The following is a 14,025-nucleotide window of genomic DNA, read 5'->3' as shown; positions in this document are numbered from 1 at the left end:
ACCTTCTTACATACATGGCCAAATATACATGGGGGAGCCAAAAGAAACAGTAATTGTTCTCTGGTGGGCAGGTGCATTGTAGTACATGCTTCCGCTGCTAGATGTCTTTTACGGGAACCCTTCTGCATCAGCCTGCCGACCATCGTCGTCGAGTGAAGTCGTGGTGCCACGTAGTAAATTCCTTTGTTACGCACCTCTCACTTGTTCGTCAATTTTTGTGATGGCTGAAAAGTTTGAACAACGTGCGCCTCTGAAATTCTGTTTTCTGTAAGGGAAAGCAGCAGGGGAAACAGTTGTAATGCTTGCAAGGAAGTTGCTCTGGGGAAGACAAGTTTACGAGTGGTATTCCCGCTTGAGAAATGGTGAATTGTCACTTGCAGACCAACCTCGCTCAGGGCAACATGTCAAGTCAATGCTGATTCCTTTCTCTGATGCAAACGGCATTGTTCATGCAGAATTCGTTCCCAATGGTCAAACTGTTGAGGCATTTTCCTACAAGTTCTGAAAAGTTTGTATGGTGCGATGACATGAAAACGCCCTGACTTCTGTCAAGGGGGGGGGGGGGGGTGGATGGTGGCTGCACCATGACAAACTGCCAGCGCACAAAGCCTTGTAAATATTTTAGAGTAATTGCCAAATTCTTAGAACATACGAGTAAGATTTCAAAATTTTACATGTCTAGTAAATTACACTGCAGAAATTTCATGAATAAGCAATGCATTATTTGAGAACTCTTTGTTGTAACTTACATGTAATTAACTTTTTTAAAAAAGGAAACCAACACACATACTTGTTCTTTCAGACACCACAGCTGTTCAGATAATGGAGAAACTATTAGTATGCCTCCGCAGTGATGTGATTGAAGTGAAAATGGGAACATTAGAGTCCCTGGCCAGACTCAGAATTTGCCATCCGAAATTTCTCACAACAGTGTGCGAGTTTACAATCGATACAAATATAAATCTCCGCATAGCAGCACTGACGACATTAGGTAAGTAAATAAATACATACTAAAGTACCTCCTGCCAAAAACTCCTGATGACAATCAGTTTTTGGATAGAATTAATGCTCATTGAAGTATTACTTCTATAGTGAAACCACAAGCAAAGAAACCTGCACAGACCCACGACACTTGTGCACCTTACTCCTGCATGGAGGAGAGGGGGAGAGTGGACCATGCTTCCTTATGGCACGAGCTGAACGGAAGAAGGGAAAGCTACACGGGGACTTTTGGTCAAAGGTTTTTTCCTTGTGGTCGCTCTATACAAAGTATTTTTTTTCAGTAGAAACAAATCTATTGTTGAGAAGAGTAGATGGGCATGGCATGAGACCTTAACACACCCTCCCATTTCCCCCTTATTTTACGTTATCTTTTCTGCCACTTTTGGTTCACTGCAACAACAAAGATGAATGATGATACAATTGCGACAATCACAAAGAAATATCATGTCCAAGATGGGACTCGTGCCCAGAAACTTTGGTAGAGTGAGATTGAGTCAATTGCTCAATGGTGCAGCTCTATATCCTCACACAAGATGAACCCAGAACCTTTGGAAGAGTGAGATTGAGTCAATTGCTCAATGTAGCAGCTCTATATCCTCAATCAAGATATACCCAGAACCTTTTTTAGAGTGAGATTGAGTCAATTGCTCACTGTTGCAGATCTATATCCTCAATCAAGATGAACCCAGAACATTTGGTAGAGTGAGATTGAGTCAATTGCTCACTGTTGCAGATCTATATCCTCAAACAAGATGAACCCAGAACCTTTGGAAGAGTGAGATTGAGTCAATTGCTCACTGTTGCAGCTCTATATCCTCAATCAAGATGAACCCAGAACCTTTGGTAGAGTGAGATTGAGTCAACTGCTCAATGTAGCAGCTCTATATCCTCAATCAAGATATACCCAGAACCTTTGGTAGAGTGAGATTGAGTCAATTGCTCAATGTAGCAGCTCTATATCCTCAATCAAGATATACCCAGAACCTTTGGTAGAGTGAGATTGAGTCAATTGCTCAATGTTGCAGCTCTATATCCTCAATCAGGATGAACCCAGAACATTTGGAAGAGTGAGATTGAGTCAATTGCTCACTGTTGCAGCTCTATATCCTCAATCAAGATGAACCCAGAACCTTTGGTAGAGTGAGATTGAGTCAACTGCTCAATGTAGCAGCTCTATATCCTCAATCAAGATGAACCCAGAACCTTTGGAAGAGTGAGATTGAGTCAATTGCTCACTGTTGCAGCTCTATATCCTCAATCAAGATGAACCCAGAACCTTTGGAAGAGTGAGATTGAGTCAATTGCTCAATGTAGCAGCTCTATATCCTCAATCAAGATGAACCCAGAACCTTCGGTAGAGTGAGATTGAGTCAATTGCTCAATGTAGCAGCTCTATATCCTCAATCAAGATATACCCAGAACCTTTTTTAGAGTGAGATTGAGTCAATTGCTCACTGTTGCAGATCTATATCCTCAATCAAGATGAACCCACAACATTTGGTAGAGTGAGATTGAGTCAATTGCTCACTGTTGCAGATCTATATCCTCAAACAAGATGAACCCAGAACCTTTGGAAGAGTGAGATTGAGTCAATTGCTCACTGTTGCAGCTCTATATCCTCAATCAAGATGAACCCAGAACCTTTGGTAGAGTGAGATTGAGTCAACTGCTCAATGTAGCAGCTCTATATCCTCAATCAAGATATACCCAGAACCTTTGGTAGAGTGAGATTGAGTCAATTGCTCAATGTAGCAGCTCTATATCCTCAATCAAGATATACCCAGAACCTTTGGTAGAGTGAGATTGAGTCAATTGCTCAATGTTGCAGCTCTATATCCTCAATCAGGATGAACCCAGAACATTTGGAAGAGTGAGATTGAGTCAATTGCTCACTGTTGCAGCTCTATATCCTCAATCAAGATGAACCCAGAACCTTTGGTAGAGTGAGATTGAGTCAACTGCTCAATGTAGCAGCTCTATATCCTCAATCAAGATGAACCCAGAACCTTTGGAAGAGTGAGATTGAGTCAATTGCTCACTGTTGCAGCTCTATATCCTCAATCAAGATGAACCCAGAACCTTTGGTAGAGTGAGATTGAGTCAACTGCTCAATGTAGCAGCTCTATATCCTCAATCAAGATATACCCAGAACCTTTGGTAGAGTGAGATTGAGTCAATTGCTCAATGTAGCAGCTCTATATCCTCAATCAAGATATACCCAGAACCTTTGGTAGAGTGAGATTGAGTCAATTGCTCAATGTTGCAGCTCTATATCCTCAATCAGGATGAACCCAGAACATTTGGAAGAGTGAGATTGAGTCAATTGCTCAATGTAGCAGCTCTATATCCTCAATCAAGATGAACCCAGAACCTTTGGTAGAGTGAGATTGAGTCAATTGCTCAATGTAGCAGCTCTATATCCTCAATCAAGATATACCCAGAACATTTGGAAGAGTGAAATTGAGTCAATTGCTCACTGTTGCAGCTCTATATCCTCAATCAAGATGAACCCTGAACCTTTGGTAGAGTGAGATTGAGTCAACTGCTCAATGTAGCAGCTCTATATCCTCAATGAAGATGAGAATTATAAAATTTATTAAAAACTGGGACATCTTGTGTCTCTATACTCTGTCCCTGGAATCTGTGGTGCAAGGCTGTGCATAATAGAACAGAAGGGGAGAAAGCGAGTTGGTGGAGCAAAGCAGTGCACACTGCTGCAAATGGCTGGTAGCTGCACTCACTTCCCTTCTCATGAGTCACTACTAGCACAGACTTTTTTTTTTCGCTTGCTATAAAGATTCCCAGGACAGACCGTAGATATGCTAAAATAGAAACATGTGAAGTATATCCTCAGTGTGTTTCCCCGTGTCACAAATTCTTGAAGCAGTCTTACTATTAGGTAAAACTACTCTGTAAAATTTGTTTGCAGTGAAGAGTGAAAATGTAGACAGCAGATATTATTTTTTCTCACAACTTGGTGAAGGATAAATTCAGCTATTACATTCGTTCATCTTGTTGATGAGCAGAAGTCTAAGTAGCGGCAAGTATTCAGAAGATTCTCTAGACTTTAGGAAGTTCTTTCATAGGGGAGCTTCTTTATCTGTGCCTTTGCTGCCCCTTGTTGCGGTGTTTGGACAGAAATCTGCGACTTTGATGTCATCATCCATATTCCTTCCACACCTGTGTCAAAGGTAAACAGCTCCAAAAATATTGCGAAGAAAGAAGAGTTTTATTGCTTCAGCTGTGGGTGGAATGATTGAATATTATGCATTTTTCTTGCATGACATAATTATCTGTAACATCAAAAGTAGTATGGAGTATGTGGTAAGGGATGATGTCAGTAGCAGTCAATTAACACTTGAAGAGATGTTTTAAATGATATAGAAAAAACTAGTATTTGTATGAAATTTCTAAATTTTATATTAACCTAATTTACCTTCATTTAATATTGTTAATCTTTTGAAACATGGACTTTGTTTACAAACCCCCTTGACAACCGAGAGCCACCTCTGGAGATCAATATTAGGTACGGGCCTGCTTACTATACTGATTGCGGGCCCAACTGACAGCTGACCTACTTTTGGCTACATAGCTTTATCTGTTCACCAATTGCCTTCGAGGATGTAGGGCTCGATGAGTGTCAACAACCTCAGTTACGAAGTCAGAGCTGTAGAGGTAACATTGCTCTCCCATTTGTGAAAGTCGGTCCTCCAGTCCCTGGTTTCTATCTGGCTCTCTCGATAACTACCCTTGTATTATACTTTCATTCCCTCCTTCCACCTCACCCTGGGTGCCAAGCGAGCAGATTATATTTGCACCGGAATTACGAAAGGGGGGTTTCACATAACATTTATATTTTTTAGTCCCTGGTTCGTTAGACATGTATATCAAGTGAATAAACATTTGTTTTAAAATGGACAGTACTGTAGTTCTTGGAGTTAATTCAGCAAATCATAACATTTATAGTAGGATTATATTGGTTTATTATACATTGTTATATATATACATATTTACATAGCGTTTCCATGTGTGTCTTGCATAGACTAAATTAACAAAACTCTAAATCAACAAAATTGCGCACCTGTGGCTTACACCATCGGCACTTTCTTTACCGCAGAGTTAACAAAACTAACTCTGCGGGCCTACCCTCAGCTTAAATGATATTCTGTTCATTACAAATCCGTTTCCTTACGCCTTCACTCTTTCTTTTGGGCATCAATTCAATACGGAAATATCCACATATTCAAAGCTTTTCTAAAGGGGACTTGGGACAGCAACAGAAATTGGCTTACACCAAATGCTGCATTATTATATTCAGTCTAGGCACCAAAAGTGGACTAAACTCGAGGAGTTGTCGAATCGATGGGGAAACACTGTTTTTCTAAAGCCCAACTGCCCGACCCTGTGGCCGAGTGGTTAGCACATCGCGCTGCGACGCCAAGGGTCCCGGGTTCGAATCCCGGTCGGGCTTGGTTGTTTGTGAATGTCCATTCATCAATTTCATCATTTTATCACTCATCCCCATCTTCGCAAATTAGCCAAGAGGCACAAAACGCGAAGTAAAATAAACTAAATCAATCAATCAATCAATCAATCTAAAGCCCAACTGGCCTTTTTTATAGTCGGGGTAAACGTCTGTCAATGTGGACCCCGTAGTAGTGGAAAATTCCACTGCAACAAGAGATGCCCCCTCCTAAGAAGGAGGGGGTGAAACTTGATACCGACCCAGGAAGGAAGAAGGAAAAAGAGAGAAAGATAGAATGATTACCCCCTCCCTTTCCTCCAAATCTGTAGAGAATGGTAGGAGAGGAAGAAAGGAAGAGAAAGAAAATATTGGGGAGGAGGTAGAGAAACTAGTGAGAGAGAGAGAGAGAGAGAGAGAGAAGAGAAGAGAAGATGGAAACGGTTTCTGTCCAGAGAGAGAAGGAGAGAAGCCGTGCATGACAAAAGACCCACATGGAGGGGAGGGGGAGGAACAGCCACCAAAAGCAGAGAAGGGGAGGGAATCGAGTGGGGGAGGGGAAACTTTTGGAGGACAAGTTGATACGGGGAGGGGAAGGGGGATACTGGTGGCGGTACCAATTTGGACATTGGCGGCAGTTAGAGGGGACAAGGGAGAGAAAGAGAGTGGCATCTTTATTCTCCTTCTCTCGGGGGGAAAGGGGAGGCTAAAAGAGTCTAGCCCCATCCCCCACACGAGTCGGGGGAGGGGGGTGCGAAAGAAAAGGAAGGGAAAAGGTGCTCTTTAGGGAGGGAGCAGGAAGTGGGGTCCGAACCACTATCTGCCTTCACGGGTTCTAACCCCGCCCTCCCTTGCACGGACCACAGTATTGGTAACCGTCACCAGAAAGGAAAAGGATGGTTTTCTTCCTTGTTAGGGTTGGGGGTGGGAAGGGAGTGACATGTCAAGGGGAATGAAAGGGTGTGGGAAGAGATGATGGACAGAGAGAGAAAGTGGTTGCCATGGGTGGGTTAATGAGCCACAGGGCAAGAAAGCGAAAGCGAGAGAGAGAGAGAGAGAGAGAGAGAGAGAGAGAGAGAGAGAGAGAGAGAGAGAGAGAGAGAGAGTGAGTAACCCAACCCCACACCCCCAGCCGTCTTTTGAAAGACAGCTCCCTCACTGGGAAGCTAAAAAAACAGGGGAATCTAAAATCCAATAAGCACATACACTTAACAGTTGGGCTGAAAAGTTCGTAGGCTAACATAGTAAAAAATATTTTTTTGACAAAATTCGATTTTATTATTCAATATAGTTGCCTTCGAGGGCGATACAACGATTATAGCGGTCATACAATTTTTCGATGCCATTTTTATAGTACGATTTCTCTTTAGCCTCAAAATAGGCCTTAGTTTCGGCGATTACCTCTTCATCAGTGCTAAATTTCTTTCCAGCGAGCATTCTTTTAAGGTCTGCAAACAGGAAAAAGTCACTGGGGGCCAGATCTGGAGAATATGGTGGATGGGGAAGCAATTCGTAGTCTAATTCATATAATTTTGCCATCGTTTTCATTGATTTGTGACACGGTGCATTGTCTTGATGAAACAGCACTTTTTTTCTTCTTCAAATGGGGCCGTTTTTTCGTGATTTCATCCTTTAAGCGCTCCAACAACGCTATGTAATAATCGCTGTTGATGGTCTGGCCCTTTTTGAGGTAATCGATGAATATAATACCATGCGCATCCCAGAATACTGATGCCATAACCTTGCCAGCCGACTGTTGCGTCTTTCCACGCTTTGGATTCGGTTCATCACGTGCAGTCCACTCGGCTGACTGTCGATTGGACTCTGGAGTGTAGTTATGGAGCCATGTTTCATCCATTGTAATATATCGACGGAAAAATTCGTGTTTATTACGGTTGAATATCGCTAAACATTGCTCCGAATCATCAAAACGTTGTTGCTTTTGATCGATTGTGAGCACGCGCGGCACCCATTTTGCACACAGCTTTCGCATGTTCAAATATTCATGCACAATATGTCCAACACGTTCCTTTGATATTTTTAAAGTCTCAGCTATCTCGATCAACTTCACTTTACGATCATTTAAAATTATTTTGTGGACTTTTTTGATGTTTTCGTCGGTAACAGCCTCTTTGGGGCGTCCACTGCGTGCATCGTCTTCGATGCTCATTTCGCCTCGTTTAAATTTAGCAAACCACTTCTCAACGGTTGATTTTCCTGGTGCAGAGTCCGAATAATGTTTATCAAGCCAAGCCTTGGCTTCAACAGTATTTTTTTTCGCCAAAAAGCAATGCTTTATTAACACACGAAATTCTTTTTTATCCATTTTTTCACAACAAAAGCTGCTTCACTCACAATGCTATATCTCACGAACTAATTATCCGGCAGCTGTGAAATTTATACACGTATTTTTTGAAGGTTAGTACTAAGTAAAAATCACATGGATTTAATTCTAGTAACGCCATCTATGAGTCAGCCTACGAACTTTTCAGCCCAACTGTTATATCCAGTAATAACATAAAAGTACACTCATGGAAACATATTACTTAACCCTACACCTTGTAGCTGGCCAGCAATTAATTAATACAATAATACAAAACCAGTAATGGTCAGGTTGTCAAGCGTACGTTTTTGTCAGTGTGTTTTTATTAGCGTGTTTGTACAGTGTTAGAGTGCTTTGTGTACTATTGTACAACTTTTATCCAGTAATGCTGTTGATCAACACTCTCCCCCTCCATTTTACAGTATATTTGGCAACATCCGGTGTATTCGACACTAATTTATTTCATTCCACCAGGAACTTTCAGTATCTTGCGACTTGAAAATGTCCGATGCCAGTCAAAGAGAATTCTATTGATTGCTGATTCGTAGTTTCCCCAGCCGCCAATTGAAAATGTAAACATTATAGCCTCATATGGATCAGTCTGCCAAACAGGTTTTCATTATTAAAATTTCATTGCTTACATAAACTGGAATTCTTCACTGGAACCTGTTAGTTTTTAGCTGATCAACTGTTACTGTGAAGCTGAGTCAACACAAAAACATGAAATTTAGTTTACACAACAACATTGAACGCTAACATGCACCACTCCGTCGCAAGACAAAACAACTAAAAATAATTTTCAATTGTTGAAATCTCCGATATTAAAATCCTTAATTATCCAACAGGTCGTATTGGCAACAAGAGCCAGCAAGCTCAGCTCATGATTTTTTCATCTCTCAGCCACGACTCCGAGCCTGATGTGAGGTATGCAGCATGCGAAGCTGTCATTCAGCTGAGCCTCTCTGGTGAAGAAGTGGAGGAAAATCTCCGACATGCGTACGAAAGAGAAAAGGACGAGAGAGTGCGAGAAAAAATACAAGAGATTGGGCGCCATCTTGGAAAACATGTAAGTATGTTCACTCTTTTTCAATGTACTGAGATAAGAAATTCAAAACATTTCATATCAAAACTTGACCAAAAAAAGATTTGGGTACAGTTTAGCAATAAAAAATAAATATTTTTTTATTTAATGAAAAACTCCTACCAAAACTAAATCTGTACTTGGGCCGCGGTGGCTCAGTCGGTAACGCGTCTGACTACCATGCTCAAGGTCCCGGGTTCGATCCCCGGCCGGTTCAAATCCGGGAACTTTTCTAACGGTGAAAGCGGCCCCGGCACCTACCCAGCGTCGAATAACATGGGTACCTGGGGGAAACCCTGGGGGGGTAAAGGCGGTCAGGGGCGTGATGCTGATCACATCACCCCCACTCACGACCGGATCAAGAAAGTGTGGGGCGTTACCCCCACACCCCCTATACGCCTTCATGGCGTGGTGCTATGCACAGGGGAACACTTTACCTTTTTACAGTTTAAGTCTACTTGGTGCTCAAGACAATCTGATCAGGACTGGACCTACAACAGGGTATCTACCAGTTAAGAAAGTCAAGAAATTATACTTATGGTCAAGAAATTATACTTATGGTCAAGAATTTTTACTATCACAATGATGGTCAGCTGTACATTGTTGTGCAAAACATTGCAGACCATTCATTCAGAAACATGTAATGGACAACATACCTATGTACATAATCCTCTGAAACTGTTGGCTGTTATGTAGCAGATACTCAAAATAGAAATATGTTTCCATATTGATGTGGGATTTGGTGTAACTTCGGCAAACGTTAATTTTTACATGCATTAAATGATAAAGCAAGTCTAATTCTCTTGTTGAAGTACAGATTTAGTTTTGGTAGGAGTTTTTCATTAAATAAAAAAATATTTATTTTTTATTGCTAATTTTCAACTTTACGTATGTAAAGGTTGATTAAATAAAGTTAAGTAAAAAGGTCAAGAATTTTAAATTTGTTTTTTTGGTAGACAATCCTGGTAACTATAAATAATACACCAAATGTGTTAACCTAGAACGAAGATCCCATATCAAAACTAGTGTAGGAGCGAGGACAGCAAAAAATTGCTAAGAATTTCTTTGGGCTGATCTGATACTGATATCAGAATTGGATAATACCAGTGGTATTGGTGTTAGTTCAAATTCAATCACTAATATTTCCCAAAACTTTTCTGGAATCTGGGTATCTCATGGGATCTGCAAAAATATTGGTAATTCAATCCCAGCTGATGCTTTCTGGTACATCGGTACCAGAATCAGCTCAGCTCTAACTTCAATATAGCGCAAGCTATATACAAGGGGGTATCAAAAAGTGTTGCCTGTTGAGGTATAATTTGTTTAATAATGGAAAGATTGAAACAATGAACATACATATAGTTTGCCTGTAGTGTCCTCTACTCAGAGTTGCCCTTACACATAGTTCCCATCACGTTCGATGCATTTGAGCGAACGTTTTATCCAGCCCTTAAAACCAGTTTCAAAAAATTCCACAGAACACTTCCTGCCCCACTGTTCAGAACTGTTTTAACCCCTATAGGTCCTCGAATCTCATGCCACGAAGCACAGACTTAAGTAGTTACGTTCAAAGTGGGAGAAACCGAAAATGTGGACAACACAAGGAGCGGCAGGCCATCAACGTCGTTGACCAACAACAACACCCACAGGGATGATGAGCTCATTCAAGAGGATAGACGTATCACCATCCAGGAAATTTCTGATGCAGTGCACATGTCCTATGGGTGAGCACATGCAATGATTGAGAGTTTGGGATACCATAAAGTCGGAGTTAAGTCTGTGCTTCGTGGCACGAGATTCGATGACCTACAAGAGGTTGAAACAGCTCTAAACGGTAGGGCAGGGAATGTTGTGTGGAATTTTTCCAAACTGGTTTTGAGGGCTGGATAAAACGCTGGGACAAATGCATCGAACGTGATGGGAACTATGTTCATTGTTTCAATCTTTCCATTATTAAACAAATTATACCTCAACAGACAAAACTTTTTGATACCACCTCGTATATTTTAATTTTATTTTTGATATATTGAATTCCTTGTCATTAAATTTTAGTTTGAGGCTCCTAAAGAGTGGTACGGAGAAGTGATGTGGAGCTATCTCGTTGAATATGCCACCAAGCATTCCATCACAGAGCAGGTTATGAAGAAGAAAATCCCACGCGATATAATAAAAGCAAAGGATGAGCTGCTTGCATTGGTGCATGTGAAGCCATCACCATTAACGCCATATTCTGTAATTGCTCAAGAGTAGTTTCCTTACATCCTTTACTACCTTTCGGATTAATGCTAACAATGAGTGACAAACTTACGTCAATGTACCTGCCTCCTAATAAATTAGACCTCATTGTTTTCTGGAAAATAAATATTTCAAAATACATTTCGTTTTCGTTATGTTAATTTTATAGATGTTCAATCATAGAGTGGGGCTGGAGAATGGTTCAACAAGGACTGAAACCCAGGTTGTAGTACATCACGAGTAGACCTCAGATTTTAGATTCTAAAAGTGTGCTTTTGGGTTCCTAAATTAGGCTCCAAAATCCTAAAATAGGTTTGAAAAACCCTAAAATAAGTTCTATAAATCCTAAAATAGGTCCTAAAAATTTTAACTTAGGTTCGATAAATCCTGAAGTAGGTTTAGTAAAACTTAAAATAGTTCAAAATTCCTGAAAAATGCAGGCAATGAAAATGGGACACCTATATCCTGAAATACTCACTATCTTGTATAACGTTGTGTGTGTTGCCTAACCCTACGGCGATGGCAGAACTTAACATTGGAAATTTCCTATTAAAATCCACTCTTCGCTGTATAGTTAGGCAACAATCTGTTTTCATGTTATCCACAGTTGAACTCTGCTATTTTGTCTGTTGGGATCATCTTATATGCTGAAAAAAATCTTTCAACAAAAACATAGTCAGTTGTGCAAACTTGAATTCTGAAATGTTAGTTTGCAAGACGTGAACGCAACAAAGCACCAAAGTGACTCGACCACACGGATCAGACCACTTTGGAATGTACAGGTAACAGTGGCATCAGACATTCTGCTTTGTTTAGAGCTTTGAAAACTCACCATGGACTTGGAGGAAGGGAAATCGACAGAGAATACGTTTCAAACACGTTCGTCATTGAATGTTTTCGTGATCAAGCAAAGCAAATGGCACTGTGTGACATAAAAATCCTGTAAAACCTTTAAAAATATATAAAAACTTAAAAAAGGTTTGATTTAGGCACATAAACCTAAAATAGGTTCTGACAAGCAAAATAGTTTTTTTTAGACACTATAAAACTTCATCAGTTATTGCATTTTTAAAGGTAACGCTGACATAACACATTAGTTCTTACATACCTGTAAAGACATTGCGCTACGACGCCAGGGGTCCTGGGTTCGAATCCTGGGCATGGAAGTTAGTGAGTGTTCTTTCATCAATCTCATCATATCATCCCTCATCCTCATCTTCGCAAAATTAGCCAAAAGTGGCACAAGAAGCGTAGTAAAATAAAGCAATTCAATCAATCAATACCTGTAAAGGAAAAAATGGTTAAAAACCTAAAATCTGAGGTCTAATTACATTGTTCTATTGCTAATCTACTGAGTAAGCCCTTGTTTATCAGAAACACTGCATTACCTGCGTGCAAATCTCACCAGGCTTACGAGATGGATGATGTACCATGGAGCCTTTGTTGAGAGAAGTAATGGTTCACTGTATGGCAACATTCACCTCCACATTGGTACAAATATCACAACAGTTATGAAAAGAGTCCATTGCGATGATTAGTTTTATACAGTAGAAGTTACGAACAAACTGAAACTGGCCCAGGTGTGGGGAAATGATATAGTATGCCTAAAACCATGTTTATTTTCTACTGAAGTAATAGTCCAAAGAAGTGTTCTCAGGTTACCAGGCAGGTTGAATTGGCGTTAGTTTCCAATGTTTTGAGTGCATACTGTGATGGACTTTTCCCAGCGTCCACCACAAGGTTTCTTTATTTTTTATTTTTTCCCCTTTATTTTCGAAAGTTTGCGTGAGTCGTGTGAACTCTCGTGGATGTCACCCCTATTTTTGACCACCTCCTTCGCACAGCATGGTGTTGTCACAGTATGTGAATTTACCACCATGAGACTTTCACGGCCGAGGGACAGAATGCAGCAGCCAGTCTAGAAAGCTGAAAAAATGTAACAATAGAGCTAGGTCTCCTCAACAAAATGCGTGCCTGGACGTCAGTGTTGCCAGGCATGTCAAAATTTCACCGGCATAAGTACGTAAAGGTATCACTGTGTCTTTTTTCTCTTTCAACTTTCTAAATCTAGTGATTTTCTTCCATGCTAGATGGCTCCACACCCTCCATTCTAGGGGGGGGTCTCTTCCGATTCGAGTCGCACCATATTTTCAGACATTCTCACGTCAAGCCTTTTCTCTGTCCATCTGTGCGACCATATATTTGTCTCTCGAATATTTACAAGCCTGTCACCATTTCGAAAACATCTCTTGCGTGTAAATTTCAGAATTAAGCTCAAAGGAGAACTATTTACCTTCATAAATTTCGAACCTACGCATGTTTCTGTCAACTTTAATAAAAGGGTGATATATATTGAATATTCAATATATATATATATATACACACACACACACTAGCCTGCAAAAGTCTTTGCCCAAAGTCATTATCTGCGATTTATGTTATGAAACTCAAATAAATATCAGTTTTGACACTATTCTGGAATGTCTTTGATGTATATCAACAAGTTAGAACAGCCTACATTTTAATTTGGAGCATACACAGTCGTATTTTATATGAAAACACAGACAGACGTCGTCACGACGACAAGTTGAACATGTATGTGTATACTGAATGTTGCACTTTTTCCTTGTTTCATATCAAATTTCAGTGTGTATATTGACGAATATGTTCTATTATTATTTTTTTAAAGATATACTTAACATTAATTTACATTTAATGTACATTTTGTAATTTTATTAGATGATTTGCAATTATATCTTTCTTATTGTGGGTGAAATAATATAATATTCACGAAATGAAGAAAAGACACGAATATTCAACTGAATTTCGTGGTAAAATACAAATATTATCAGACGAAGTGTTACATATATGTTATCTCGTCTGAAAGCAACAGCGACAAATATGACGAAGAAACATTCTGGA

The 14,025-nt window shown here is 40.1% G+C and overlaps 1 protein-coding gene across 1 annotated transcript in view; it reads left to right on the top strand.

Moving 5' to 3' along the window:
* LOC146004471 (uncharacterized) overlaps positions 1–11,215 on the top strand; it is a 40,982-nt gene extending 29,767 nt beyond the window's left edge. Inside the window, exons 7-9 of the mRNA XM_083143328.1 lie at positions 803–991; positions 8,633–8,853; positions 10,921–11,215. Of these exons, the coding sequence (XP_082999454.1) occupies positions 803–991; positions 8,633–8,853; positions 10,921–11,118 (608 nt within the window). The 3' untranslated portion in view covers positions 11,119–11,215. The remainder of the gene's footprint in view (positions 1–802; positions 992–8,632; positions 8,854–10,920) is intronic.
* Positions 11,216–14,025: the final 2,810 nt, after the last annotated feature.

This window comes from Lepisma saccharinum, chromosome 21 (assembly GCF_977018435.1).
Source record: "Lepisma saccharinum chromosome 21, izLepSacc3.1, whole genome shotgun sequence".
In the NCBI taxonomy this organism is placed as follows: Eukaryota; Metazoa; Arthropoda; class Insecta; order Zygentoma; family Lepismatidae; genus Lepisma; species Lepisma saccharinum.
Note: the sequence above shows the minus strand (reverse complement) of the source record. Positions and strands in the feature narration are given on the sequence as shown.